The sequence below is a fragment of the Mytilus galloprovincialis genome, chromosome 7, assembly GCF_965363235.1.
Source record: "Mytilus galloprovincialis chromosome 7, xbMytGall1.hap1.1, whole genome shotgun sequence".
NCBI lineage: Eukaryota > Metazoa > Mollusca > Bivalvia > Mytilida > Mytilidae > Mytilus > Mytilus galloprovincialis.
In genome coordinates this window covers 25,464,515-25,492,082 of record NC_134844.1, presented here as the reverse complement: position 1 = coordinate 25,492,082, position 27,568 = coordinate 25,464,515, and the positions used below count along the sequence as shown (strand labels likewise).

At 31.6% G+C, this 27,568-nt stretch overlaps 1 protein-coding gene across 3 annotated transcripts in view; it reads left to right on the top strand.

Annotated features, from left to right (window-relative positions):
* Window positions 1-27,322, top strand: part of LOC143082636 (lipase maturation factor 2-like) — a 52,938-nt gene extending 25,616 nt beyond the window's left edge. The window contains exons 8-16 of one of the 3 annotated variants that reach the window (XM_076258424.1): window positions 1,139-1,247; window positions 2,027-2,167; window positions 3,006-3,111; window positions 4,302-4,401; window positions 5,675-5,793; window positions 8,392-8,516; window positions 9,770-9,983; window positions 10,776-10,878; window positions 21,458-27,322. In XM_076258424.1, coding sequence (XP_076114539.1) covers window positions 1,139-1,247; window positions 2,027-2,167; window positions 3,006-3,111; window positions 4,302-4,401; window positions 5,675-5,793; window positions 8,392-8,516; window positions 9,770-9,983; window positions 10,776-10,878; window positions 21,458-21,616 — 1,176 coding nt within the window. In that variant the 3' untranslated portion in view covers window positions 21,617-27,322. Of the gene's footprint in view, window positions 1-1,138; window positions 1,248-2,026; window positions 2,168-3,005; window positions 3,112-4,301; window positions 4,402-5,168; window positions 5,288-5,674; window positions 5,794-8,391; window positions 8,517-9,769; window positions 9,984-10,775; window positions 10,879-13,498; window positions 15,585-21,457 lie in introns of those variants that run through there. The other 2 variants (XM_076258423.1, XM_076258422.1) reach the window with 2 other exon arrangements.
* Window positions 27,323-27,568: the final 246 nt, after the last annotated feature.

Sequence of the window (27,568 nt, the reverse complement as noted above, 5' to 3'; positions counted from 1 at the left end):
TGTTCCTTTCCTTATGAGGTGCTGGCCAAGTATTGTTACTTTTAGCCAAATTTTATATTTTTTTATATGATTTCAAAAACCCAAGTAGAATCAGGTGAGTGATACAGGCTCTTGAGAGCCTATAGTTTTATATAAATAAGGCCGTTAGTTTTCTCGTTTGAATTGTTTTACATTGTCATTTCAAGGCCTTTTATAGCTGACTATGCGGTATGGGCTTTGCCCATTGTTGAAGGCCATACGGTGATCTATAGTTGTTGATTTCTGTGTCATTTTGATCTCTTGTGGAGAGTTGTCTCATTAGCAGTCATACCACATCTTCTTTTTTTATATTAGAATAGTTAGTCAATGCGGGACAATATTATTTCCAGGGTACTGTAGCTATCTGAGGCTCTGAGCTATTAGTTTTACTTTTCCTAAACAAAGTTGATGGATACAATTGGAGTACCTTGGTGTCCCCAGCCATATGCATAACTATTTCTCAGAAATTGATAAATCATCAATCATTTCTGAAATTATAGTATCTTGATAACTCTAATAGAAAGGCAGAAACAATGAACAACAAAAATGATTAGCAATATACAAGATCTACAAATAAGCTCAGAAAAATGTATTTGACTATTTATTGGAGTTATTGCCCTTTGAACAAGGATTTCTGTAAATAAAAATGCATCTGAATTGTAAATTTAATATTTTTTTCACTTCTCAATGGAGAGCAATAAATGTTGACTTGACTACCTGATTGGTACCGGTACATTTAATTTAGGTTGGACAATGAAGAAACCTGATTGCTCCAAAGAACAAATTCATATGGTCATAAATTGTGGCTGATTTAGCGTAGCTGAACATTTTACCATATTTACCACAATTCTAATAATTCTTAAATGCATTTTGAATATAAAAAACATATACACTGATTCAGCTTCTTAAATGTATATTAAAATCATAAAGTGACAACAGAAAATGTCAAAAATACTGCACAGTACACTATACCAAACCAACTATCAACACCCAACTACTTCGAATAAAAGTATACATACAAACACATGACCCAGATAGAATGGCTCCTTACAGGTTCAAAATGCATGTCTTCTTCGTACAACAATTATAAATGTTTTTTTTCAACATTGTCTAATTGCAGCTAATGCTACAGATCTTGATCATACTGACAGGGAACTATAACTTCTTCAACCTTTTGACCATAGTGCTATGTATTCCATTACTAGATGACCAGACATTTGGAAAGAAAGGTAAAACAGATTAGATGGTTTAAGATTTTTGTCAAAATTATCTGTTTTTTTTTTTAGAAAGTTCGATACATGTAGTTCTCCTCACTAAAAAAACTAATTGGAAAATAAAAACTGGCTATGGGCATCTTTTAAATGGAGAAGAAAAAAAAACCTTAAGTTTTTGATTGTTCAAGTTTATGAACATAAAGTAAATTAGCAGATAAATGACTGAATCTTTTTCAACTTTAAAGGTCTAATTACCAATGATCAAAGTCAATATAAAGTCTATATAAGTTTGGAGAGATCGATAAAGCTGAAAATTTCCCTATATTCTTATATGATTCCAATCCTATATACCAATAAATGTTTCCAAAGCATACATTGAATTTTATTCATTATCAAGATTATAAGAATAGAAACTTTTATTAAAATAGTTCAGTTTTCTGAAACAACAAATTATCTTGACCAAATATAAACTTGTTGAAAAGTCAACAAACACTTGTTTTCAGGTTTAATAACACTTAATACCATAACTGCCCACTCCTGGTAAACAAACAGTTTATATACAGATCTTAATAGTACTGGCAGCCTTCTACTGTAAATCACATATTACAATGTATATTACACACACTTGACATTGTACAATTTGACTACAAGTGTAGCCATTCATATTATTGTATATTACACACACTTGACATTGTACAATTTGACTACAAGTGTAGCCATTCATATTGTATATTTGACCTGATAAAGGTCAACATATTATAGTACCATTGACTTTTGTTCCTTTTTTATTTCAGGAAGGAAGAGAACAAGATCTACTGGACTTTTATCTAACCTTTTTGAGATAGTAACAGTATGTTACATAGGTTACCAGACTTGGAAGCTGTTTTCTTTACAAGTGGTAACCAGTCCAAGTTTTTCTATAAAGTCTGAAATAGGTAAAATAGCTATAGTCTACAAATTACTGTTGAGGTAACATTTTATTTGAACTTTTATTTTTAAATTTAAAGAGAAAAAACACTTTGAAAAATAGAACAATACAGAATTCTGAGGAAAATTTTAAACGAAAGTCCATAAGCAAATGGCAAAATCAAAAGCTCAAACACATCAAACGAATGGATAACAACTGTCATATTCCTGACTTGGTACAGGCATTTCATGTAGAAAATGGTGTATTTAACCTGGTTTTATAGCTAGCTAAACCTCTCGCTTGTATGACAGTCAAGGGACAGGAATTTTAAAAGTAATATAAAATTTCCTGATAAACAATCTCAACAACAAATTTGACAAAGTATGAAATCCTGGCCATTATACTGTGAGGATCTATCCTACACATCTGAGGCCATGGTAAATGTAAAAATAAGCAGATGTGGTATGATTGCCAATGATACACCTGTCCATCATCGGAATACAAATGATGTACTTTTGAGCATATTAATAAAAAGTAAAATACATACTGTATGGTATGGTTTTAATGGCCCAGATATGACAATATGTGAAACAATCCAAACAAGAAAACCGAAGGCATGATTTATGACAAAACAAAAAAGAAAATCAAATATAACAGACAGCAACCAACAACAACCACTGAATTACTAAATGATTAAACACATGTTCCCGTTGATATGATCTTATGCCAAATTAGACTTTTGACCTCAATTTTACGGTCCACTGAACATAGAAAATGATAATGTCTATTGGGCCTCTGTGTACTATGTGCACATTCTTTGTTCTGAATATATATTTATGTTCATTGTCTGTTTTATTATTTTATAGCTTTTAGTTCTAAAGAATTTGATCATTGGTTAGAACAAATAGTTCCATGGACAATAGTAATAGGTTGTGTATCTCTGGGATATGAAGTTCTTCTTTCTGTATTAAGGTCAGTATGTCAGTATATGTTAAATAACCCTTCATATGTTTTGCTCTTAACTAAATTATCATGAATACTGTATACTTGCCAAGTTGAGATACAGCAATTCATTTCACCAAAAACTTACAAAAAGAAATTCTAAAAAGTTATAAACATTTCCGTATAACTCACAACCCCACCAGGTAGACATATTTGACAAACAAAATAATAAGTTTTTGTCTTGGTGTTTAGTTAATATTTTGAGACTACTATATATTAGATGTGGCCCTTGGACATAGAAAATTACTTGAAATGACATGTTATCAAGAACGTCTTTTTTACAATATGAATTGAAAACACAAAACATTCTCACTACAAAGCTTGTCTATCATATTTGTGAACTCATCCAATGTTCCTGTAATTAGTTGACATTGAAAAGCATATGCAATACTCTCTGATTCCAGTACTGTATGGAAAGTTTGATCAACCATTTTCTTATGTCATGATTTAGAGCTTTATATAATTACAATAATTTGACTACAGTATTGTATTGACTGTCTGGTCGTCAGTATTAAGTTTTGTGTTTTAGTGTTCAAAACTTTATTATACAGACGTTTTATTATGCACCCACGACAAAATGTCAGGGATGGGGGCATATTAATTTTCCCCTGTCCGTCCGTCCATTGTACCGTCCGTCCATCCATTCATGGGACTGTCCATCTGTCTGTCCATCTAGATTAGGATATATTATTTGTTAGGCTATCTCCTCCTACAGTTTTAGAGATACAGCTTTGATATTTCGTAGGCTGTTCATACACATAATGGAAGTGTACATTGCCACAGGATTTTGATTTATTTCAAATATTCTGAAAATGACAGGTAGTTTGATTTAGTCCTTTTTTTGGTACTAGCTACATAAAGAGATCATGGTTTGTCAGGCTATCTCATCCGACAGTTACATCATCATACATGGTGTTAAACTCATAACTTTCTATAGTCAGGCATCATTTGTGTCTTGCGGACAACGTAACAATGTCCAGTTGTATGCCAACATCACTGTTTGTCAAATCTAAAATATTTGGAACAATACTCATGCATATGGCAGAGCAGAAAAGAAGGAGGGACATTGTCCATATCTAGTTATCTAATGACTTCAGTAATGTTTTGAAAATTTGGGGAGTAGCGTTATATATGTTTGTGATCTAAATTTTATTTTCTAGATGTTTCATAACCGATTCAAGTATTGTATGGAAAGTATGGTCAGCTGTTTTATGTTTAGTGTTCGGTGTGCTTGCTGTAGCAATGTTCTGTTTAAGTCTGGTAAGTAATGTTACATGTAAAGTGTTTCACAACCAAGGTGACACTTCATATTATGTGACAGATTATTGACTTTCAAGATGAAATGGAATAAGACAAGCTGAGATTTTTTCCCCTGTTTGATACATATCAATAACAGAGGTTGTTTTATTAGAACCTCTAACTGACCTTATTTACATCTTCAGCTGACCTCATTTTATGGCGTTCACCATATCCTCTTGTTCATGTTTGTCTAATTTTATACCTATTGTATAACAATATCTTGGCAAAGATTACTATGGGACATTTTTTTAAGGCTTACACTTGCATATAAAAACATACAAAAAACTGCAGCTGCTGTGAATTGCAATATGAAGCTTGTTGACACTGTTAGCTTTTCTGTAAAAAAATGGTTTGACAGTATGCATCTGCTTTTAAAATCACTAAAGCAGGTGTATCTTCAGTGACTAGTATGTGATATTAAAGCTTGAAAACTAGTTGATTATTTGACAGTAAGCTAGTACACTGAAAAAAGGTTAAGTATCAATAAACAAATAAAAAAAAAGGACAAATGAATGTGCTCTGGAAGTGTAAGCAGTTACTGGACTATTATTTTAGAATTCATTTAAAAATTATTTAGTTTTAGATAGGAAATGATAATACATGTATAAAGTACTTTTGACACTCAAAATGTTAAAAATAGTTTTGTTTTAATGAAATGATATTTAATCATGTTTATATAATTTGATAGGTCCTTTTGTATGAAATGAAGAAAATATTCAATATTTTAGGTACCGTTTACAACAGGTATCCATCGTCCATCACAGAAACTACTCCCAACAGATATTACAAGAATGCATGAAAAAACTAAAGAATTTCACATAGCAAGTTCATATGGATTATTTAGAAGGTACAGGGAATTGTAAACATGGGACATGGCAGACTTTGATGTCTTATATTTACGTGTGTTACTTCATTGTTGTTTTCTTATCCTGTATATGCATGAAATACTTGCCACTGGACATTAAGCAAACAACAACCAACCAATCAAACCGAACCTTTGATACATTTCTAGTTTACAGATGTTTGCTAGTCTATAGTGCTATAGTCAAATGAAACCATGGATCTGATTGGTCAGGATCAATATCAGCTTTTCTGAAAAAGATCTGAATTGGTTATAACCTATTTAAACTTGGTTCCCTTTGTCAATAGCTCAATTCAATAGTGCATGTTTAAAAAGTACATAATGCATGAAAGACTGAAATGAGATAAAGTCTTAAAACATTTCTGATTGCAGGTTCCTTATACTAATGAATTAGATTGGAAGTCAAACCAAAAAATTCCACCAGTAGTTCGTAATGTCAATGAAAAAGTTGACCCCTTCCAAATTACCAGTTCATATGGACTGTTTAGAACGTAAGACTTAACATCACTTTTTTCATAGTCTCTGTCCATGTTTACTGCTTTGGGTCATTTTTCTGTCTGTGTGTCCCAGTAAGTCTTTTATGTTAGTTCTTAATATTTTAGTAGCTTTGCATCCTGGAAACACGTATATATTTGTTGGATTTATTTTCATGTTTTAATTATACAATTATGTGGCTGTTTTTGATCATATTTTTAACATTTATAAACTATAGTTTGGCTATCATTATATTTCCAAGATCATTATCAATATTGTAATGATTGACTTTGGTTCTGTTTGTGTTTAAGGCTCTTTTTTGTAATGTTAAGCTAAATCTAATAAACTTGGATTCATTTTGTACAAGTTAATAGATACATAATGTGTTAGTACCCCAAATTTGCACCAGTTTTGACAGTTTTGTCACCTATGTTTATTTATGATCGAGACAAAAGTTTCCATACTGTGTTTATTTTGTAAATGTGTTGTTATTTATATATATATATAATTACCATATGGTTCCACTAATTTAAATTTGAATCCACATTGAATCATAGAAAAATGGGTTTGAACCCCTCCAAATAGTCCATGATTCTGTAATGGCAAGTACCCAAATTGCATCCATACTAAATTTCACAGCTTTAAAAATCAAATAACAGATGTTTTATTTTATTCTATAAATATTTTAGAAACAATTTGCCATGAGTCCATGCTAACTTTTAATTTTTTTATAGAAATGGATACTTGTAACATATTTAATTTGCTCATTATTAAAAACTGACTTTTTGTCAACGTCGCATGGGGACGCTTTTGTAGATGTACTTTTTCCAGCGAATGCTTCATCTGCTGATATAAACTGTGAACGTTTTTGCGTATATTTAAATAAATAAAATATTCTGGAATTAGGGGTAAAAAAAAGGTGAAAAACTAGGTTTTCCAAACAATAACTTTAGATTTAGTGAATTGATCTCTATAAAATTTTACCTGAAGGTTCAATACCACTAAAGGAAGGTTGGGATTAATTTTGGGGGTCATAGTCCGAATAGTTTAGGAATTAGGGACCAAAATGGGGGCAAAATATAAGCATTTTTGTATTTTTCAAACAATAACTTGTGTTAAAGTGGATGAATTTCTCTAAAATTATACCACAAGTTTCCATACCATTAAGGGATGGTTAGTAATGACTTTGGGGGGTTATGGCTTAAAATGTTTTGGAATTAGGGGGCCAAAAAAGGGGAATCAGGGGCAAAAAAAGGAGGGAAACTAGGTTTTTCTAGTCAATGGACAATTAAGACAATTTAAAAGCAATGTAAGGGAGGTATCAGTAGTTCAAAAACAGTACCTTCCTTACACTACTTGTAAATAATGTATAAAGAAATGGACATTTTGCAAAAAAAGGGGGTAGGTAGTAGTTTTCAATTTTTTTTCCCTAATTTCGCAAATTCCAAATTTTTGAAAACTTTGAAGAAGAAATCTTTAATTGCACAATATTGCATAATAGTTTTGTAAGATCTTGACATTTGTTTTGTGTCAGAAACTCGTATGTCAAGAATTTGATCACAATCCAAATTCAGAGCTGAATTCACAAGCTTGAATATTGTGTCCATACTTGTTCCAACTGTTCAGAGTTTGACCTCTGCGGTCGTACAAATCTGTGCCCTGCAGAGCACCTGGTTGTGTTTTGGTCTGTTTTCATATACTGTATGCAATAGGTCTACTATATTTGGTGTATGGGATGATTGTAATGTGTATATGTCTAGCTGGCAGGTGTCATCTGACCTTGACCCCATTCTCATGGTTCAGTGGTCAAAGTTAAGATTTTGATTTTTTGTCTTTTTTTCTAATACTATATGCAATAGGTCAACTACCGTATATTTGCTGTATTGAAATATTTTATGATCTATATGTCAGTCACACAGTTTTTTTTTACCTTGACCTCATTTTCACGGTTCATTTGCTCTGTTAACTTTTTGTGTTTTGGTCTGTTTTTCTTAAACTATTAGCAATGGGTCAACTATATTTGTTGTATGGAAGAATTGTTAGCTGTACATGCCTGCCTGGCATGGTTCATCTGACCTTGACCTCATTTTCATGGTTAATTGTTCAATGTTTGATTTTCTTGGTTAAGTTTATGTGACAGTTTTAATAAAGCTTTATATTTAGGGACTATCAACATAATATCAATGATTAGTAAAGAAGGGAGACATTTCAGCATGTGCACTCTTGTGTTGAATAGGTGCAATTTGGGTTGTCAATGCAATTTGGGAACTTTGTCTTTATGTCCTTGGCAAATTAGAAAATTGGCCTAAAAGTATGATTTAATTTTGTGTTACTGTCATTCATATTCAGATAGATAGGGCAACAACTTATATCTTTGATTTTTTGGGTCAGATGAGCCAAAAGTTGTAATGACAAGAAGACCAGAAATTGTTTTGTACAAAAGTGATTTATTGCTTAAAATTACTGTGATTGAAAATAAAGGATATTATGTATAGATTTATGTCACAAATCATAGCAAAGAAAGAGTACTTCTACTGCTTGTCATACTGACTTCTAATGAAAAAAAATAGAAAAAAAAATCAAACCAAATTTATATCTAATTTGTTTTTGTGTAGAATGACTGGTGTCGGTGGGAGACCAGAAGTCATTGTAGAAGGCAGTAACAGTATGCAGACAGGTTGGAAAGAGTATGAGTTCCTGTATAAACCTGGTAACCTGTCTAGGAAACTACCTATTGTTGGTGAGTATAGGGATAACAGTATTGATAAAGAGATGTGGTTAATCTGACCTTGACACCATTCCTTATAAACAGTTAATTTGAATAGATTGTTGATATGTGGAAAGACATTTTTATGAATAGAAAATCGCAATAAAATCACATACTGATTCATTCCATTTCAAGGGTACCAATTTTCATAAATAAGTTAGAAATTATATTTTCATGGATATTTGAGTTCATGATTTTTCTAAAATTAGCATAGTTTCCTTGATCAACTTTTAAGTTGTTGTAACTTGATAAGATTTGCAGATACTTTATTATAGGTTAGCTATATTTTCTGTTTACAATTATTGTAAGGTTCATATGTCTTTATGACAGTATTTATCAGACTTTGATATGATCATCATTGATGATTCAATGATCCAATGATAAGTTTTTGTTATACCTGTAGTAACCTCTTGACCAGAAGGTTGGTCAACATAAAATTCAATCATAATCTGGTGAGATATTTCAACATGTCAATCTTGTTTTACTATTAACAAATGCAAAATAATTTCTCATTGAATTATTCATAGTAAAAATTCTCAGGCATTTTGGAAACACCACTTTGGATTCATTGTTGATACATGAAAAGACATTTTTATGAATAGGAAAATACAACAATATAATATACTATTCATTCATTTATCTTCCAGGGTACCAATTTTCTTAAATAGGGGAAAAATTGTATTTTTATGAATATTTAATTTCAGGGTTTTGCCAAAGCAGCAGAGTAAACTATAGAAAATTTGCACATTTTGAAAACTTAAATTCAGGTTCACTTAAACCCACTAAATCAACAAAAATTTGTATCCTACGAACAATAATGAATGCACAGTAATCAACTTTTTCTCAAACAAGTCTTTGTGAAGGAATTATATGCATCAAGTTATCTTATTTACTGTCGATTCATTATCATTGGTTGAATACTAACTAAATATTGATTTCATGGGTATTGTTGAACCACAATTTTAAATGTTCACTGAAGTACACATTTTCTATAGGCTTGAATGCTGACTTTGGCTATTAAGAAAAAATTCAAATAATCATAAAAAGAGTTTTTCTCAATTCACATAAAATGGTACCCATGAAAATTAATGAATTTCATCACTTCTATTCTGGTCATGTTTTGTGGTGTGTTTCAAGCATTCCATTGGCTGAAGATGTCCATGTGTAGAGTCTTCTAATGTTATGAGAATAAATCCAAAGAGAATATATTTTGTGTATAATTTCAGCACCTCATCAACCAAGATTGGATTGGCAGATGTGGTTTGCTGCCCTTGGTAACTACCAACATAATCCTTGGTTTGTTACAATGGTGTATCGTTTGCTTACTGGGCAGGAGGAGGTTCTAGAGTTGATCGCCAACAATCCATTCCCAGATGCTCCGCCAAAATATATTAGAGCCAAATTGTACCATTACCACTACACAAGTTCCAGCCAAACAAGGTAGATAATTTGTTAGCTATCAGTAATTAGATGGTTACATGGAATAAAGAGGTCATTTAAAAGTTATTTGGAATAAAGAGGTCATTTGAAGGATACTTTGAATAAAGAGGTCATTTGAATGTTACATGGAATAAAGAGGTCATTTGAAGGTTACTTGAAATAAAGAAGTCATTTAAAGGTTTTATGGAATAAAAAGGTCGTTTGAAGGTGACTTGGAATAATGATGTCATATATAGCTTTTATGGAATACTGAAGTCATTTAAAGGTCACATAGAATAAAGAGGTAATTTAAATCAAGTGTGTTCATGTATCACTTATAATTCTTTTATTAAAAAGATAGGGAGTTAGAGCAAATTTGCATAGAATAAGTCATAAGTGCTCAATATACTCACTTTATATAGTTCCAAATGATGACTGTTGACAGATTGCCTTGCCTTATATATACTAAACAATCTTGCATCTAATATAAGATTGTAGAATCTTGGAACCATTTATTATACTCAACAACAACTTAAATCATTAGATTTTTTTGTGAAAAGCTGGCATGAACCTTTATCAGAAACCCTTATATCCAACAGTTTGGAAAGCTAAATGAAAACAAATGCTTACAGATCAAGAAAATCTGAAACTTTAGCCCAGAACTAACCTATGAAGATACATATTACATTAGATCAAAATTATCTTATTAAAGCAAATCATAAAAATCCTTGAAACTCAAGTTGTTTTATTGGTTTAAATGGCTACAGCAAAAAAAATTGTTTTATGCTTCATACAAATGGTTTTCAATTGTAGATCTCCAAAAAATTGGTGGACAAGGAAAGAAAAGTCTGAGTATTTACCTACTCTTAGTAAAGATACCTCAAGTTTAATGGATATTATAAAACATTATAAAGTGGTGAGTAGCTATACTAAGTAAAGTTACTTCTAGTTTATTGGATATTATAAAACATTATAAAGTGGTGAGTAGCTATACTGAGTAAAGATACCTCAAGTTTAATAGATATTATAAAACATTATAAAGTGGTGAGTAACTATACTGAGTAAAGTTACTTCTAGTTTATTGGATATTATAAAACATTATAAAGTGGTGAGTAGCTATACTGAGTAAAGATACCTCAAGTTTAATAGATATTATAAAACATTATAAAGTGGTGAGTAACTATACTGAGTAAAGATACTTCTAGTTTATTGGATATTATAAAAAATTATAAAATGGTGATTAACTATACTGAGTAAAGATACCTCTAGTTTATTGGATATTATAAAACATTATAAAGTGGTGAGTAACTATACTGAGTAAAGATACCTCTAGTTAATTGGATATTATAAAACATTATAAAGTGGTGAGTAACTATACTGAGTAAAGATACCTCTAGTTAATTGGATATTATAAAACATTATAAAGTGGTGAGTAACTATACTGAGTAAAGATACTTCTAGTTAATTGGATATTATAAAACATTATAAAGTGGTGAGTAACTATACTGAGTTAAGATATCTCTAGTTTATTGGATATTATAAAACATTATAAAGTGGTGAGTAGCTCTACTGAGTAAAGATACTTCTAGTCTATTGGGTATTATAAAGTGGTGAGTAACTATACTGAGTACAGATATCTCTAGTTTATTGGATATTATAAAACATTATAAAGTGGTGAGTAGCTATACTGAGTTAAGAATTTAAGATATCTCTAGTTTATTGTCAGTTCGTTCATCTGTCTGTTCGTTCGTCCGTCTGTCCCGCTTCAGGTTAAAGTTTATGGTCGAGGTAGTTTTTGATGAAGCTGAAGTCCAATCAATTTGAAACAGTACACATGTTCTTTATGATATGATCTTTCTAATTTTAATGCCAAATTAGAGATTTTACCTCATTTTCACGGTCCACTGAACATAGAAAATGATAGTGCGGATGGGGCATCCGTGTACTGGGGACACATTCTTGTTCTGAAATGCTTTCAATTATTATCATAGTAGTTTTAAACAGGTTCTAGGCATTTCATGTCAGTAAACATGCAAGTAGGGTGAGCTGACAATAATTAAAATCTTTCAATTTCTTTAAAAATTAAGAGTTGGGGTATTCATTGTACTGTAAAAGAAAGTTGAGAGTACATGAAGTGGTTCCCTTTAGGCTATGATTTGAATGGATAAATAATGTTGAGAGAAAAAGGGATTTTAAAGATTTTTCTATTTAAATAAATGTAAATATTGGTTGCACTTTGTAAATACAGCTGTTTCATGGACCACTTTTTGGGGAGATATATAATATTCTTGTGGTTTTTATTTTGTTTACATTCTGGTTCCCAGATATGATCTATAGGCTACATCTCATAGACAATTGGAAAATTACTAGTAAAAATACACATTGATAGCTGCCAAATTGAATTCTAAGGAAGACCCATTTGAAGGGAGGGGTAGTACAGAACTTTAGTATATAAGTTTAAACTTTATAGCCCGGAAGTTATCACACACCTGTATTTTAAGAAATAAAAAAATACCCTTTGAATAGGTCTAGTAATTTTTCATTTATCAGAAATAAAAAGACATATTTACAGCTTACGTTTAAATTGGTTCATATTTTTTATTATAAACAAACAGGATATAGAATTATTTAGTTATATACATCCCTGGTTAGTTGGTTAAACTGGAACAAGTATCTTTGTGTCGTATCAGGTACACGGTGGCGGAGACTAAAAAACACATCCAGTGTAAATTTGTGGATACATTGCATATATGAAAAAAGGACATATTTCCAACCATAAAATGTCTCAAACTAAGGATTTAGAAGACAAATCTTGTGAATATTCAGACAAAAATGTTTATTTTAAGAAAATTAGATGCAATCAACATTTGGATCATATGTGCTGCAATTTGTAAAGAAAACATTTGTCTGAAATGTCTTACTGATATTCATAAAGGGCATGATGTTATAGAAAAGGAAAATTATATTGATGAAGATGAATTTGTTGAGGGAATTCAAAGAGAGAAAGAAAACCAAGAGACTAGAATAATGTCAGAAGTTGGAATTCAAAGAGAGAAAGAAAACCAAGAGACTAGAATAATGTAAGAAGTTGGAATTCAAAGAGAGAAAGAAAACCAAGAGACTAGATCAATGTCAGAAGTTGGAATTCAAAGAGAGAAAGAAAACCAAGAGACTAGAATAATGTGAGAAGTTGGAATTCAAAGAGAGAAAGAAAACCAAGAGACTAGAATAATGTCAGAAGTTGGAATTCAAAGAGAGAAAGAAAACCAAGAGACTAGATCAATGTCAGAAGTTGGAATTCAAAGAGAGAAAGAAAACCAAGTGACTAGAATAATGTCAGAAGTTGGATTTCAAAGAGAGAAAGAAAACCAAGAGACTAGAATAATGTCAGAAGTTGGAATTCAAAGAGAGAAAGAAAACCAAGAGACTAGATCAATGTCAGAAGTTGGAATTCAAAAAGAGAAAGAAAACCATGTGACTAGATCAATGTCATAAAATGGGATTCAAGGAGAGAAAGAAAACCAAGTGACTAGATCAATGTCAGAAGTTGGAATTCAAAGAGAGAAAGAAAACCAAGAGACTAGATCAATGTCAGAAGTTGGAATTCAAAGAGAGAAAGAAAACCAAGAGACTAGAATAATGTCAGAAGTTGGAATTCACAGAGAGAAAGAAAACCAAGAGACTAGATCAATGTCAGAAGTTGGAATTCAAAGAGAGAAAGAAAACCATGTGACTAGATCAATGTCAGAAAATGGGATTCAAGGAGAGAAAGAAAACCAAGTGACTAGATCAATGTCAGAAGTTGGAATTCAAATGGAGAAAGAAAACCAAGTGACTAGAATAATATCAGAAGTTGGAATTCAAGGAGAGAAAGAAAACCAAGTGACTACAATAATATCAGAAGTTGGAATTCAAAGTGAGAAAGAAAACGAAGTGACTAGAATAATGTCAGAAGTTGGAATTCAAAGTGAGAAAGAAAACCAAGTGACTAGAATAATATCAGAAGTTGGAATTCAAAGTGAGAAAGAAAACCAAGTGACTAGAATAATATCAGAAGTTGGAATTCAAGGAGAGAAAGAAATTGAAGTGACTAGAAGACTGTCAGAAGTTGGAATTCAAAATGAGAAAGAAAATGAAGTGACTAGAATAATATCAGAAGTTGGAATTCAAGGAGAGAAAGAAAACGAAGTGACTAGAATAATATCAGAAGTTGGAATTCAAAGTGAGAAAGAAAACGAAGTGACTAGAATACTGTCAGAAGTTGGAATTCAAAATGAGAAAGAAAATGAAGTGACTAGTTCAATGTCAGAAGTTGGAATTCAAAGAGAGAAAGAAAACGAAGTGACTAGAATAATATCAGAAGTTGGAATTCAAAGAGAGAAAGAAAACCAAGTGACTAGAATAATATCAGAAGTTGGAATTCAAAATGAGAAAGAAAACGAAGTGACTAGTTCAATGTCAGAAGTTGGAATTCAAGGAGAGAAAGAAAACGAAATGACTAGAATAATATCAGAAGTTGGAATTCAAAGAGAGAAAGAAAACGAAGTGACTAGAATACTGTCAGAAGTTGGAATTCAAAGTGAGAAAGAAAATCAAGTGACTAAAACAATGTTAGAAGTTGCACTAGGAAATTCCTTAAACTCAACATTAGATTCTGAACAGGGAGAAATGAGAGAAGAACAAACAGAGATTGAAGTTACCAGACAATTTACAACTGATATAAATAACATTTTTTGTATGTCACCCTGCCATGACAGTTCCATATGGATATCGGATGGTACTCATGACACTGTTATGCATTTAAATTTGAAAAAAGAAAAGCCGCAAATAATTTCACAGTTTAATATAGTTGTACATGACATGACAATTACCCCATCTGGAGATCTGATTTTAGCAGTAGATGGTAACAAAACGCTACAGGCGGTTGGCCAAAGAACAGGGAAGTTGTCTAACTCTAAGTATACATTATCATGGCGTTATTCAAGAGTTATGCCATTGTGTATCCATGTAACAAGGGATAAAGTCATTACAGGTGTCGTAGATCGGTACCAGTTTTTATCCTTTCTTAAAGGAATGTTAAAATTTTTAGGTGCTACCGGTTACAGTTCAGTGCTAGTAAGGGATCATGCAGGAAATTATTTGAATTTATATGAAGTAGATAAAAACAGGAAACCATTATTTACAGTTCCAGAGAGAATTACAAGTACCAGTAATGGAAACATTTGTGTGGTAGATGGATTAGATATAAAGACTGGTAGAATTGTAATACTTGGACAGGCTGGAAATGTGGTAGGGACATATGAAGGCAATCCCAATATTAACTCTAAGCGGCGACCTTTTCACCCAGCTGACATCATGACCACACCATTAGATAATATTGTTATAGCTGATAGGAACAATCATACAATTCATATTTTAGATATGAATGGACAAATTATTGCTAACAAAAGGCTGTCTGAAGTTGGAATCAGATTTCCCTATTCTCTTGGAACATCAGTACAGGGATACTTCTTTATTGGATGTCATTCTCCAGAAACTGACAAAGCTAAACTTTATGAAGTAAAGTTTTCTGGATTTTAATGTGAAATAGAATTCTGTTCCATTTTATAGATGAAAATTCAGGTTAGAATGTCTTAAATATCACAGTATTAGTGCTGGCACTGCTAAATTTAAATGAAAATGTTTAATTGAGTAATTAAAATTATCTTCCTCTGCCAACTATCATGGCCATTTATAAATTGAAAGAGAAAATCACTTCTGCTATCTGATGTAAAATTTTCAATTTAATTTTCATTCATTTTTCAAGGGTTGTCCTGTCTCTGTTACACTGTTTGACTCATTAAGTGAGACAAGGTATGCATACTATTTCAGCAGTTGGTGCCAACTTGGTTTACAATCATTAAAGTTTGTTATATTGTCAGCTTAAGGGGAAACAGTACTGAAGCATGTAATCTTTATATTGATTATCTAGTTCTACATATTTCTATTATCTAAGACATGTTTAGATGGAGTTTTAAACTTTTGCATCAACATTTCAAATGGCTCAGCTACAAGTGTATGATATACAGCTGTTGCCAAGAGATGTAATATACAATCTATGCAACATCTTTGTTGATTAAAAAAAACATAGGTTTTTGCAGATATGAGAAGTTTATTGTGATACCCGACATTTTCTACCTTTTTTTTATATAATGAACTTGAAATGTGATTGCTGTTTTTTGGAGTTCTCTCTTAATACGGTTCATGAACAAAAGACATAACTGATATATATATATATCAAATCGGCTCAACAGAGTAGTGATGTCCCCATTCAAATGCATTGATCATCCAAAAAAAGGAGGGTTCCAAAACCCTGTGAATGAGTTTATGAGTTTATTTAACTATATGAAAAGCTATTTATTATTCTGAAGACACTTTTAACGATTAATACCTTAGTGGTGCTTTAAAAAAATAGAGGAGTTTGTCTCATTTTCTGATGTTTAAGCATTGCTTTAAACAGCAGCATGATGCATTTAAACAGTTACTATCTTTGTGTTGACATATTACTTGTTTTATTTGCTGGCATGTTTGATTATTAATAAATTCCACACTTAAAAACTAGTGTTGTCAAAGGTTAACTGTTTGAACAACCAAATACCAAAAACGCTAACCAGTTAACCAGACTTTTTTTCAATTTTAATAGATTTGATATAAATTTGTATTGAATTCATTTATCAATTATGTTTTATTTAAAAATTGTCGTTGTGGTAATTAATTTGTCAGATCAATTGTCCAGTATATTGATTGCTATTGTTAATTTAAAAAACATAAAGTTAATTAGAACTTGTCTCTCAGCTCGGGGCAAGATCTTTTAAAAGGAAACATAATTAGTATACATGTTTTTTAACAGCAACTTTAAATCACTAATACGATTAAATTTTACGATTTGCTTAATTATTTCATTTTTGATCTAATATTGTGTAGACCTACATCTGAATGTGCAAGCCCCGTCGTGCAAGGCTTTGTCATACTTTAAACGAAATGCTAACTCAAAAATTGCGAAATGCAAACCAATGTAAATGTATTGAATGTATTACTTGATAGTACGAGTAACATGCTTAATCATTTCAAATTGAAACACTCCACATTATTTTTGGAGACAAGAGAAAATGAAAGAATCATCAGTTTCATATATATTCTATCCTACTAGATCAAGAAGTTTTTTTTTTTTATTTTTTAATCTGAAGTTAGTTGATGCGGTGTATTTGATTATTAAAAGTCAAACTTCGCCAGGAATCCCCACAGACCAGCCTTGTAATGGCAAAGGACAAACTTCAATTCATTGTATCATAATAAGAATAAATTTATGATTTTGATGGAAGAATGTCACATTTACCCTCAAACCACATCTTCTTATATCTATGTGTAAGGTACTATAGATAAGTCCTTCAAACATCAACTTAAACTACCAGTTAACCGGTTAATCGGTCGAACGATTATCCGAGTAACCGGTAAGCCAAAAGTTTACGATTTGACAACACTATTAAAAACACAAGACAATATAAACATTAAATGCATCCATCAAAGGACACTTGACAAGAAGTCAACCTACTTCCTGCTTGAAATTTCTGTCTCTTTCCTCCCCACCCACCAAAAAAATTTTTTTTTTAAAAATCATTACATGTTATAATGATTTTTGATTTGAATCATACATTTTATGCTTTATTTTAATTTTGCAAATCAAATGATTGGAATTATTTTTGCAATTATTATGAAATGGATTGTTGTTCTATAAAAATAAAGGAGATATGTGGTATATGATTGCCAATGAGACAACTATTCACCAAAGTTTTATTAAAGTGAATTTTATCAATTATAGGCAACTGTACAGCTTTTATAAAAAAACCCATACCGTATGGTCGACTATAAAAAACCCATACTGTATGGTCGACTATAAAAAAAAAACATACCGTATGGTCGACTATAAAAAACCCAGACCGTATGGTCGACTATAAAAAATACCATACCGTATGGTCTACTATAAAAAAAAAAACCATACCGTATGGTCGACTATAAAAAAAAAACATACCGTATGGTCAACTATTAAAAAAACCATACCGTATGGTCAACTATAAAAAACCCATACTGTATGGTCGACTATAAAAGGACCCAACATGAAAAATATGACACAATTCAATTGAGAAAACTAATGTCCTTATTTATTACAAAACAGTTTATGAAAAACAAATATGGCAGACATGAACCTATGACAACCACTAAAATCTCCAATCACCTTTGAATTGTTTTGTATGATGTTTTTTGTTGGGGTTTTTTTTACAGTCAAACATGTATAACACGTGCACAGATACAACATAAGTAATGATCTTATTTCCAATATAACAATGAACCTTTAATACTTAGTGTCTTGTAGTTATGCAAATGTAGACAGGCATATAACCCCTGGATCTGCCAATGCTTGAAATAATGGTCATTTTTATGCAGTTAAGCTGCATTATGCGAGCACCCTAGATTTGTGTTCTACCCAATAAATGCTGAAATACTTGCCATTGTTATTATCTAGCTTGCTACTATGTTATATATAACTAATTGAACACTTTTTTAATACTTTTTATTCTAGATTACAAAAAATATGACCAGAAAAACCATAAATGATTGTCGATTTATCTAAAAGTTTTGAAGTTACACATAGGAAGTAGTGCTTATTAAGAATCCTTGTGTAGTTCATTATGACTTGTGCTTTTAGCTAAAGATTTCAAAGAACAATTGTATGAAATATTTAATCGCCGAAAATCTCTTAAGACAAGTAGTTAAGATTTCCCAAATGGCAAAAGTCGTAGGAATATTGTTTGTCATCAATACGTAGTACAACTACGTCAGTAGTCTATTATATAATAAGTTCAACTGTTCATGCTGTTGGCGGCAATTTCAAATTAGAAAAAGTAATTTTCATATCTTTTCAATTTGGAGGCAGGTGTGCAAATTAGCGGTGGTCCGAGGTCCGCAACCTTCCACTTTTACAAGCGGAATTTCGACTAGGATAGTTGGTTTCTAGCTACGCCCGACGTAGTCACCTTCCACTTGAAAGAAAATAAGAATTAATTTTGCAAACCTTTTCACCATGTTCTCCAAAGTCTCCAATTGAACGAGCTAAAAACTTATTTTTATCATTATTTTTCATAACAGCGATGTTCATTTTGTTCAGCCGCTAGCTTTATACAGAAAATCGCCGACAAATAATGTATAAATTCGAGTAAAATCGTATCTGATTGACAAAAACAACATTGTAAACACATAACAATGGCGGCCGTGAAGACAAAATTTAAACAATATCGGTTCCGATTCCGGAAGCGGATAAGGGTAATTCCGGGTTTGGCGATCAATTACCAAATAAATCCAAACAGGTGAAAAAATACATCTATGCATGGTAAATGAATATAAACACTAGAATTGTAAACCAAAAGATATATGTTAAAGAAAGAAAAAGCAGAAAAATATTTTATACAGAAACTCAAAATTCTTTTTGACAAATTTTAATTTAAAAATCCAATACAACGTTACAGCTGGGAATAGTATATCTAATAAAATTGAGAATGAAAATGGGGAATGTACCAAAGAGACAACAACCCGACCATAGAAAAAAACAACAGCAGAAGGTCACCAACAGGTCTTCAATGTAACGAGAAATTCCTGCACCCGGAGGCGTCTTTCAGCTGGCCCCTAAACAAATATATACATGTTCATGGTCACAGTCTAAATTTTCTTAATCAGTGATGAATGATGATAATGCATGTGAGATGCTTTTAAAGTGTAAACATATTACTGCAATTTCAAAGGGTTATTTTTTATCTCAATTTTGAAGGGTCAATTAAAGTAGCTGAAAGTTTCTTTCTTTATTTTCACAAATAATGCAACTATATTATATATACCTGAATGTAAGTAAATCATAAGATATATAGGTGGCATCCTTTGGGCCACTCTACCCCCTCCTGTTTAATAACTTGGAAACGGTCTAGCTCCCAACCCCTAAACCATATGAGGGGCAGATCCAGGATTTTAGGTTAGGAGGGGCGCAAACTTAAATTTTCTCCAAGCAGAGCGAGGCTAAAAAAAATTTGAGGTAAAATTATCGGAATATTCTTTATTAAGCTGAGAACAACCCATGCTTTGCAAATTTAAGGGGGTGCACGCCCGCCCCCCTCCGACTGAATCCGCCCCTGCAAATATTCAAGTAAGGACAATATAATAAATAAAATGAAATATAGGGGGAGTCCCTGGAGTTACCCCACCCCTCCTGTTTGAGAACTTGGAAACGGTCGAGATCCACACCCCTTAACCATATATATTCATGTTTGTGACAATATGAAAAATCAATGAAATATAGGCAAAAATGATATAGGAAGAGTCGCTGGGGGTCACCCAAACCCTCCTGTTTTAGAATTTAAAAATTGTTGAGATCCCCATCCCTAAACCATATATATTCATGTATGGGACACTATAACAAATCAGATGAAAAATAGTGGGAGTCCTTTGGGTCACCCCACCCCCTCCTGTTTGAGAATTTGAAACCCGTAGAGATCCCCACCACTTAACCATATATATTCATGTACGGGACAATATAACAATTCAAATGAAAGATAGGGGAGTCCCTTGGGTCACTGTACACCCTCCTGTTTGAGAACTTGGAAATGGTCAAGATCCTCACCCTTAAACCATATATACTCATGTATGGGACAATATAACAAATCAAATGGAATATAAGGAAAGTCCCTGTGGTCACCCCAACCCTCCTGTTTGAGAACTTCGAAACGGTCGAGATCCCACACCAAAACAATATATATTCATATATGGGCCAATATAACTAATTAAAGGAAATATAGGGGGAGTCCCTGGGGTCACCCTGCCCCTCCTAAATCCTCTGCCTACCCCTACCTGTTTGAGAACTTGAAAACCGTTGAGATCCCCAGCCCTAAATTATATATATTCATATGTATGGGACAAAGTAACAAATCATTTACATTTACTATGGACAAGTCAGTCAGACCTCACCTTTGATCCCTGTTGTAGTGAACATTTGTCTGATTCGTGTCTCATAACTTTTGTACTATAGAAAACAAATTCAGTTTTCTTTCCAGGGAAACCAGTCCATTCATACTATTACATGTTCATACTAAGTCAACTTGAACTTCTAGCATTCAAATAAAACCAAGGTTAACTACCAAGTAGAACAACTGCAATCATTGGGAACTTGTACCACTGCAGACTCACCATAAAAATATACATTGCTATATGCATTGCTTTTGAAACCTTGATAACATATAAATTATTTGCCTTAATAAATAAATCATTAGATAAACATAAATGTACTATATATGAATGTTGAGGCAACTTTGCCACAGTTTTCATAATAACGGTTGCCTTGGTTTTTGGTTAACTGCCTTCAGCGCTTACAGCGCTTTGATTACTGGGTATTAACTGCATATTATTATAAATTTCAGGAACCTGTAAAAAAGAAACCGAGCAGTTTGACATTTGTTGGTAATTCTGTAAAGTGGCTGAGAGAGAAGATAGGACAACCAGAAGGATTCATATTTACCATGTCGACATTCACAGCAGCCTTAGTTATAAACTTTCTAAGCTGGATACAGATCTTTTAGTTTATAAACCATGGCTGAGTATGGCTGAAAAAAGAGTCAATTAAGGGTTCATGGTACTGGTCAACAATTTCACCCAGAAAATATTAATACAAATTAAAATAAGTAATTTTAACAAAAGAATTTTCAAAATCATCGCTTTAAAGAAAAACTGTACTTGCTGAACAATTCCAGTCCAGTGTCTAAATTTTTATTTAGAAAGCCGCTTTTAAAGTTTGAAAATCCTAATTTCAAAAATAATTTACTAATTAAAAACTATTAGATAAATCAGGGGCAGATCCAGCTATTCTTAAAAGGGGTTCATAAACTTGGAGAAAGGGGTCCCAACTACTAGTTTATGTCCCCATTCAAATGCATTAATTGTCAAAAAAAAAGGGGGGTTCCAATCCCTGAAACCTTCCCCCTGAATCTGCCACTGTAAATGATAATTGTTAGCTTGTTCTAGAATGTAGATTAACATTTTAATTGTGCTGTTAATCTTTGATGATGAAAGTTCTTTCAGCCAAATTTACAGATATCAAAGATTCTGTGTAAATCATATCATGTTTTAGCCCACTTTGTCCATATGGCCAGTATAAGCTTGTGCCATCACTGGGCTTCTGTCAACTCTACTTCACTCTGTTCATTACCTTTTCATAATTTAAACTTTCCTTCTGAACTTACAAAAGCCAATTTAAAATGAAAATTCCTCAGAAAAAATGTTTATAACGACCTTGCTAAAGATTCTAATACAACAACAAAAAATGGTTTTTACTGGAAATTGTTGGTTCTGGATGGTCAGTTTCATAATTTCTTCTAAGTCCAGAATAAAGCAGAATCATTTCAAACTTCATATACAGGCAAGATGATTAAGAATTCAGCCGTTTAATCCCCCTCGTAAAAATACAAGCCAAATCTTGATAAAGCTGATGAGAATCATGATAAAGGTACAGTATCCTTTAAACAGATTTATCATATAATGCAAATTGGAAGGCATTTAAGATAGCAATGATTACAAAATGATTCCCATTGAAATTATGGTAAAATTTAACCAAAAGTACATGACTGATCAGCAACAACTTGCCATAGATAATATATATAAGACCCTTTGCTAAAAATATCATTTCTTCAATTCAGTCAAAAATTTGCCTGGTAAAGACAATGGTACTTTTAGTTGAATACTCAGGCTAATTAATTACTGCCAAAGTTAAGGTGTTGGAGATGTAGATTCCTACACTACAACAAGTGTATTTCTATTTTTTCCACTCGAGACAGTTAAATTTTATTATTTAAAGCACAAGGCTTGCCGAGCTTTTTATGCCCCACCTACTATAGTAGAGGGGCATTATGTTTTCTGATCTGTGGCTCCGTTGTCCGTCCGTCTGTGGTTCCGTTCGTCCGTCCAGGTTTAAAGTTTTTGGTCAAGGTAGTTTTTGATGAAGCTGAAGTCCAATCAACTTGAAACTTAGTACACTTGTTGCTTATGAGATGATCTTTCTAATTTTTAAGCCAAATTAGACTTTTGACCCCAATTTCACGGTCCATTGAACATAGAAAATGAAAGTGGGAGTTTCAGGTTAAAGTTTTTGGTCAAGGTAGTTTTTGATGAAGCTGAAGTCCAATCAACTTGAAACTTAGTACACTTGTTGCTTATGATATGATCTTTCTAATTTTAATGCCAAATTAGATAATTACCCAATTTCACGGTCCATGGAACATGGAAAAGGATAGTGTGAGTGGGGCATCCGTGCACTTTGGACACATTCTTGTTAAATAATTAAAATTTAACTGTCGAGAGTGGAGAAATATCGTAATACACGAGTTATAGTGTCAGAATCTGTTTCTCTGATGATTTTTATCATTCTTTTTCAAAGATTTTCAGAAACTTGTGTTCTTTATATGCAACGTCATCAGACAAGGTCACCTTTTTTTCATGACGTCACAATAGCAAAATTCAGAAGAAAACTAAACATTTTGACGTCATAATTAAATTTCGACTAATCATTTGCTTTTTCACTAGTAAGGAGAAATATTTTTCTCACACCGGTCAGGAAATGTGAAAATAGCACAAAAATTAGAGAATAGGTTTTATATGGTAAAAAAGTTCACATTGATGACAGTTAGCATAGATTTAGGCAATACAACCACTACAGAGCCTCTCTTGTTATTTTTAATTTTTTGTATGTAGTGTTGTTTATTATAAGAAGCCCTTGAACTGTACATGATTATATCTGTCAATATATATGTATAGACACCCAGATATTAACATTTATTAGACACCCAGATATTAACATTTATGTGCCATTTTGTAAATAGCTCTGGAAATCCAAATACAGTAGGTCTCTTCATAAAACAGAGAATAACATCAATTATTTATTATAATTATTACTTTATGGACACATATCTTTTATTTTTTCTTAGTAGAAATATATGGATTAAAGTAATTTTAGTTATATATTTTTTGTGAAGAGTATCACTGTTAATTTATTCATGGTCAAAAGTGCAGCATATTTTTTTGTTTTAGATGGATTATTTTTTTTGTTTTTTTTTGTTTTTCAGTTCCTACAACTATATATACAAACTAGGTACAACATCAAATTTTATATGTTTATACAAATAATTATACTATAATAATGTTTACTGTCATTATAACAGCTTGATGGTGTTAGATATATTTGTTTCTTTTTATAAATTATAAGACTATTTTTAAAGAAAGAGGAGATTGATGATTTTTTTTTGTATTTTCTCCCTTTTTGTTTTTATTTTAAGATTTCAGTAAATTAGAGAACTCGTTTATTTACAATGATTTCTGTTGGCATAAAACATGTATATGATATGATATAATATTTACACTTTTGAATTTGATAACAATTTTTAGTTCTAAAATGTTGTAAGAGTTTAAAAGTGAAATAAAGGAATATGATTTACCTATTACATTTTAGATATCCCCTTTATGATCTTTAATTCAGAATTTTGTTAAGTTATATTTTTCATGTTAACTTTGTTTTTGCAATTTAAAAAACAAAAAATTGCACAGAAAATTCCAAAGTCCATATGTAGTTAAGTTTTATTACTTGTCTCTCTTAGCAATAAACATATGTGCATAATACATTGCCTTTTTATATGTGTATTTGTCTCATTATACAATTCCCATTTTATTGAAAATTCTTTTTGAACCCTAAAATATAACCTTATGTAAAAACATAGGAAATGATATTTTTGCCTGGAGTTTGGTATTTTATTTGATGTTCAGATTCCAAGAGACTTACTCTCATATAGCTTAGTGTAAGTGTGCATCTAGGGAAAGTATAATATTTGCACAAAGGGAGGTAACTCTTAACATTTAATTTTCACTTCAGATTAAAATAAACAATTAATTTTCCCATAGGCGACAATGATAGCCTTTTTTGAGATACAGACTTTAGAAAGGTGATTTTTTTTTAACGAAACCTTGCTAGAATTACAGAAAAGTTATTTGGACAGTACTTTTTGGTCCAAAAAATATAGGTTCACGTTGCTTTTCTTAGCGTATTTTGTACTTATCTCCCATGCCTATCAATTTTGTACCTTAAAATATGTGTCTCGGCCTAACGTTGAAAAGACGTCTCATTTCCGTTAGGGCTAAGGAAAATATTTTCTTTGGCCTATCATATCATGCAGAATGCACAAAGTCTCTATTAATAAAAAATTACGGGCGCACTTATCAACCAATGAGGATTAGCCATACTCTTAATTCTGAATACCATGTTATGCTCATAAAATGGCTGTGCCCATACAATCTAATGGTGTATTGTAACCTATAAGGTATTCAATACTTTCTAGAATCGTGCAATTCATAGTGCGTTAGATGCAAAAATATATATGCCTCACATAAATCAACTTCAAACCGTCCTTGCATTACTCTCTGAATTTTCATAAAAAATTTCAGAGGTGACCCCAGTCATAAATGTAAAAAAAAAAATCTGATTTTTGTAGTAAATGTGCCCGCCTTGTAACCTTCATTGACTCGTATCTTGTTTTGTGTTTTGAGTTTATTTCCCCTATACATGAAGTAAGAGATGTAGAACCATCTGTCTTTACGTAAGGATGTATCTAACCAAGTAGTACACATGTTTGTTATGTTTGAATACTTTTTTTTCAAGTTTGTACTTTTAATTATTCCTTTTATAGCATCTGGAGACAATATATTGAATGTCTTGTTTTATTTGTGATGTTAGGTTGTTGTTAAATTGACATATATACCACATCTGTTATTTACATATATATGATAAGTTCATCCCGTTTGAATTATGCAATGTATGTAATCTTATGTATTATAGTTGTTTTACAGTATATTGCTTAGTAACAGAAAGGAATTTTGATACAATTGTGTGAAAAAAAGTTAAAAAAGCAATTATATAATCAAGCTTATAGTTGTGTGTGTTGTATTTGTAATAAGGATTACATTTTCAACTTTTGAATGTTTTCACTCCTGGTTTTTGTTTGGCAATGCATTAAAAAAATTATTTTTTATGTGCACAGCAACTTCTGTAACTTTTATGGGGAACTAAGTTTAATATTTGAATCAGAGTATTTCATCCATCCACAAAGATGGCCACTGATGCTAAGAATATACAATGTAACAAAAGGTTAAAATACATTTTTTGGCTTTTATGTTTAAAACTAAAGAAGTACAAGCTAAATTAATGACCTAGTAAAAATTACCAGCAGGTCAAGGTCTATTTGGCAAATTTCTAAGTTTTGGGTAATTTTCTTGCAAACTTAAATAGATTAAGAGAAATTTTAAAAGTTAATATAACGGTTAACCACAACAACAAGATCTTCAAAATGTTAACTTAGTAGAAATTGCCAATTGACCCATTAGGTGTTATTGCCTTTGAAAACATGCTTTTTACCCTTTTTGCATTTTATCTAGAAACTATAGTAGATTAAGAGTCTCTCAATGATACAAATATTCAGCAAAATAAAATCTAGAAATAAGTCACATGTACGACATTGTCAATTGACCCTTTATAGAAGTTACTGCCCTTGAAAGATGATTTTTTACCTATTTTGAGTATTTGTGATCATCCGACATTACCAGATCTTAAAAAAAAGCCACATAATAAGATTTACAAATAAGCAAACATAACTGATTGCAATAAAATTTTAAATCTCAAAATGGCATATTATTATCAGGTGAACAATTCAAGCTCTTGGGAGCCATCTTGTTTAAATCCTTGTTATTTCTACAACTTTTTTTGTACAGTTTGAAATTACTTTCTGTCCATAATTTTATTTTTTGTTTTTTGTATCTGAAAAAAAAAACCAAGCGCTGTACACAGAACTCCCTTCTTTGACATGTACATTATTCTCAAGTCAGAAAGACTTTACTTTTTTGTAAATGTTATATTTTAATTTTAGCTGTATACATAAATGGTTACTTAAAACTACATAAGAAGTGCTGTTAAATTTTGTTATTCATAGAATAACAAAAAATAATATATAAATATCGTGTTCAGGATGTAGGAATAATTTATTCAGGTAAAACTTTATTATACATGTAATAGTAATTATATGGCTGTTTTGTTGTGAAAATGACATATATAAAATGTATGTTTAGAGGGAAAAGATTATACATTTACATTATTAATGTGCATTGTGTGCATGTGTGTTAGTTATATATAGCATGTTATTGATTATATGTGTATACTTCTGTCTCAATACTAAATAAAGGATTGATCCGCTTGATGCAAAGAATTGTGTTGTGCTTGGAACAAACAAAAAGGAGTGATTGGGAGGGCAGAGGTAAAATATGCAAATACCTTAACACATGTGTATGTCAGTTTTGATGATTTTTCCTTCTAAGAGGGGGGGGGGGGGCAGGACATTTTTCGAGACATTGGGATCGGGTGTTTTTAAGCTTGTGATTTCTGGATTGATCTTTTCGGAATCCGGGAATTCCTTTTTGGAATTTCGAGATGTCGGGATTTTAAT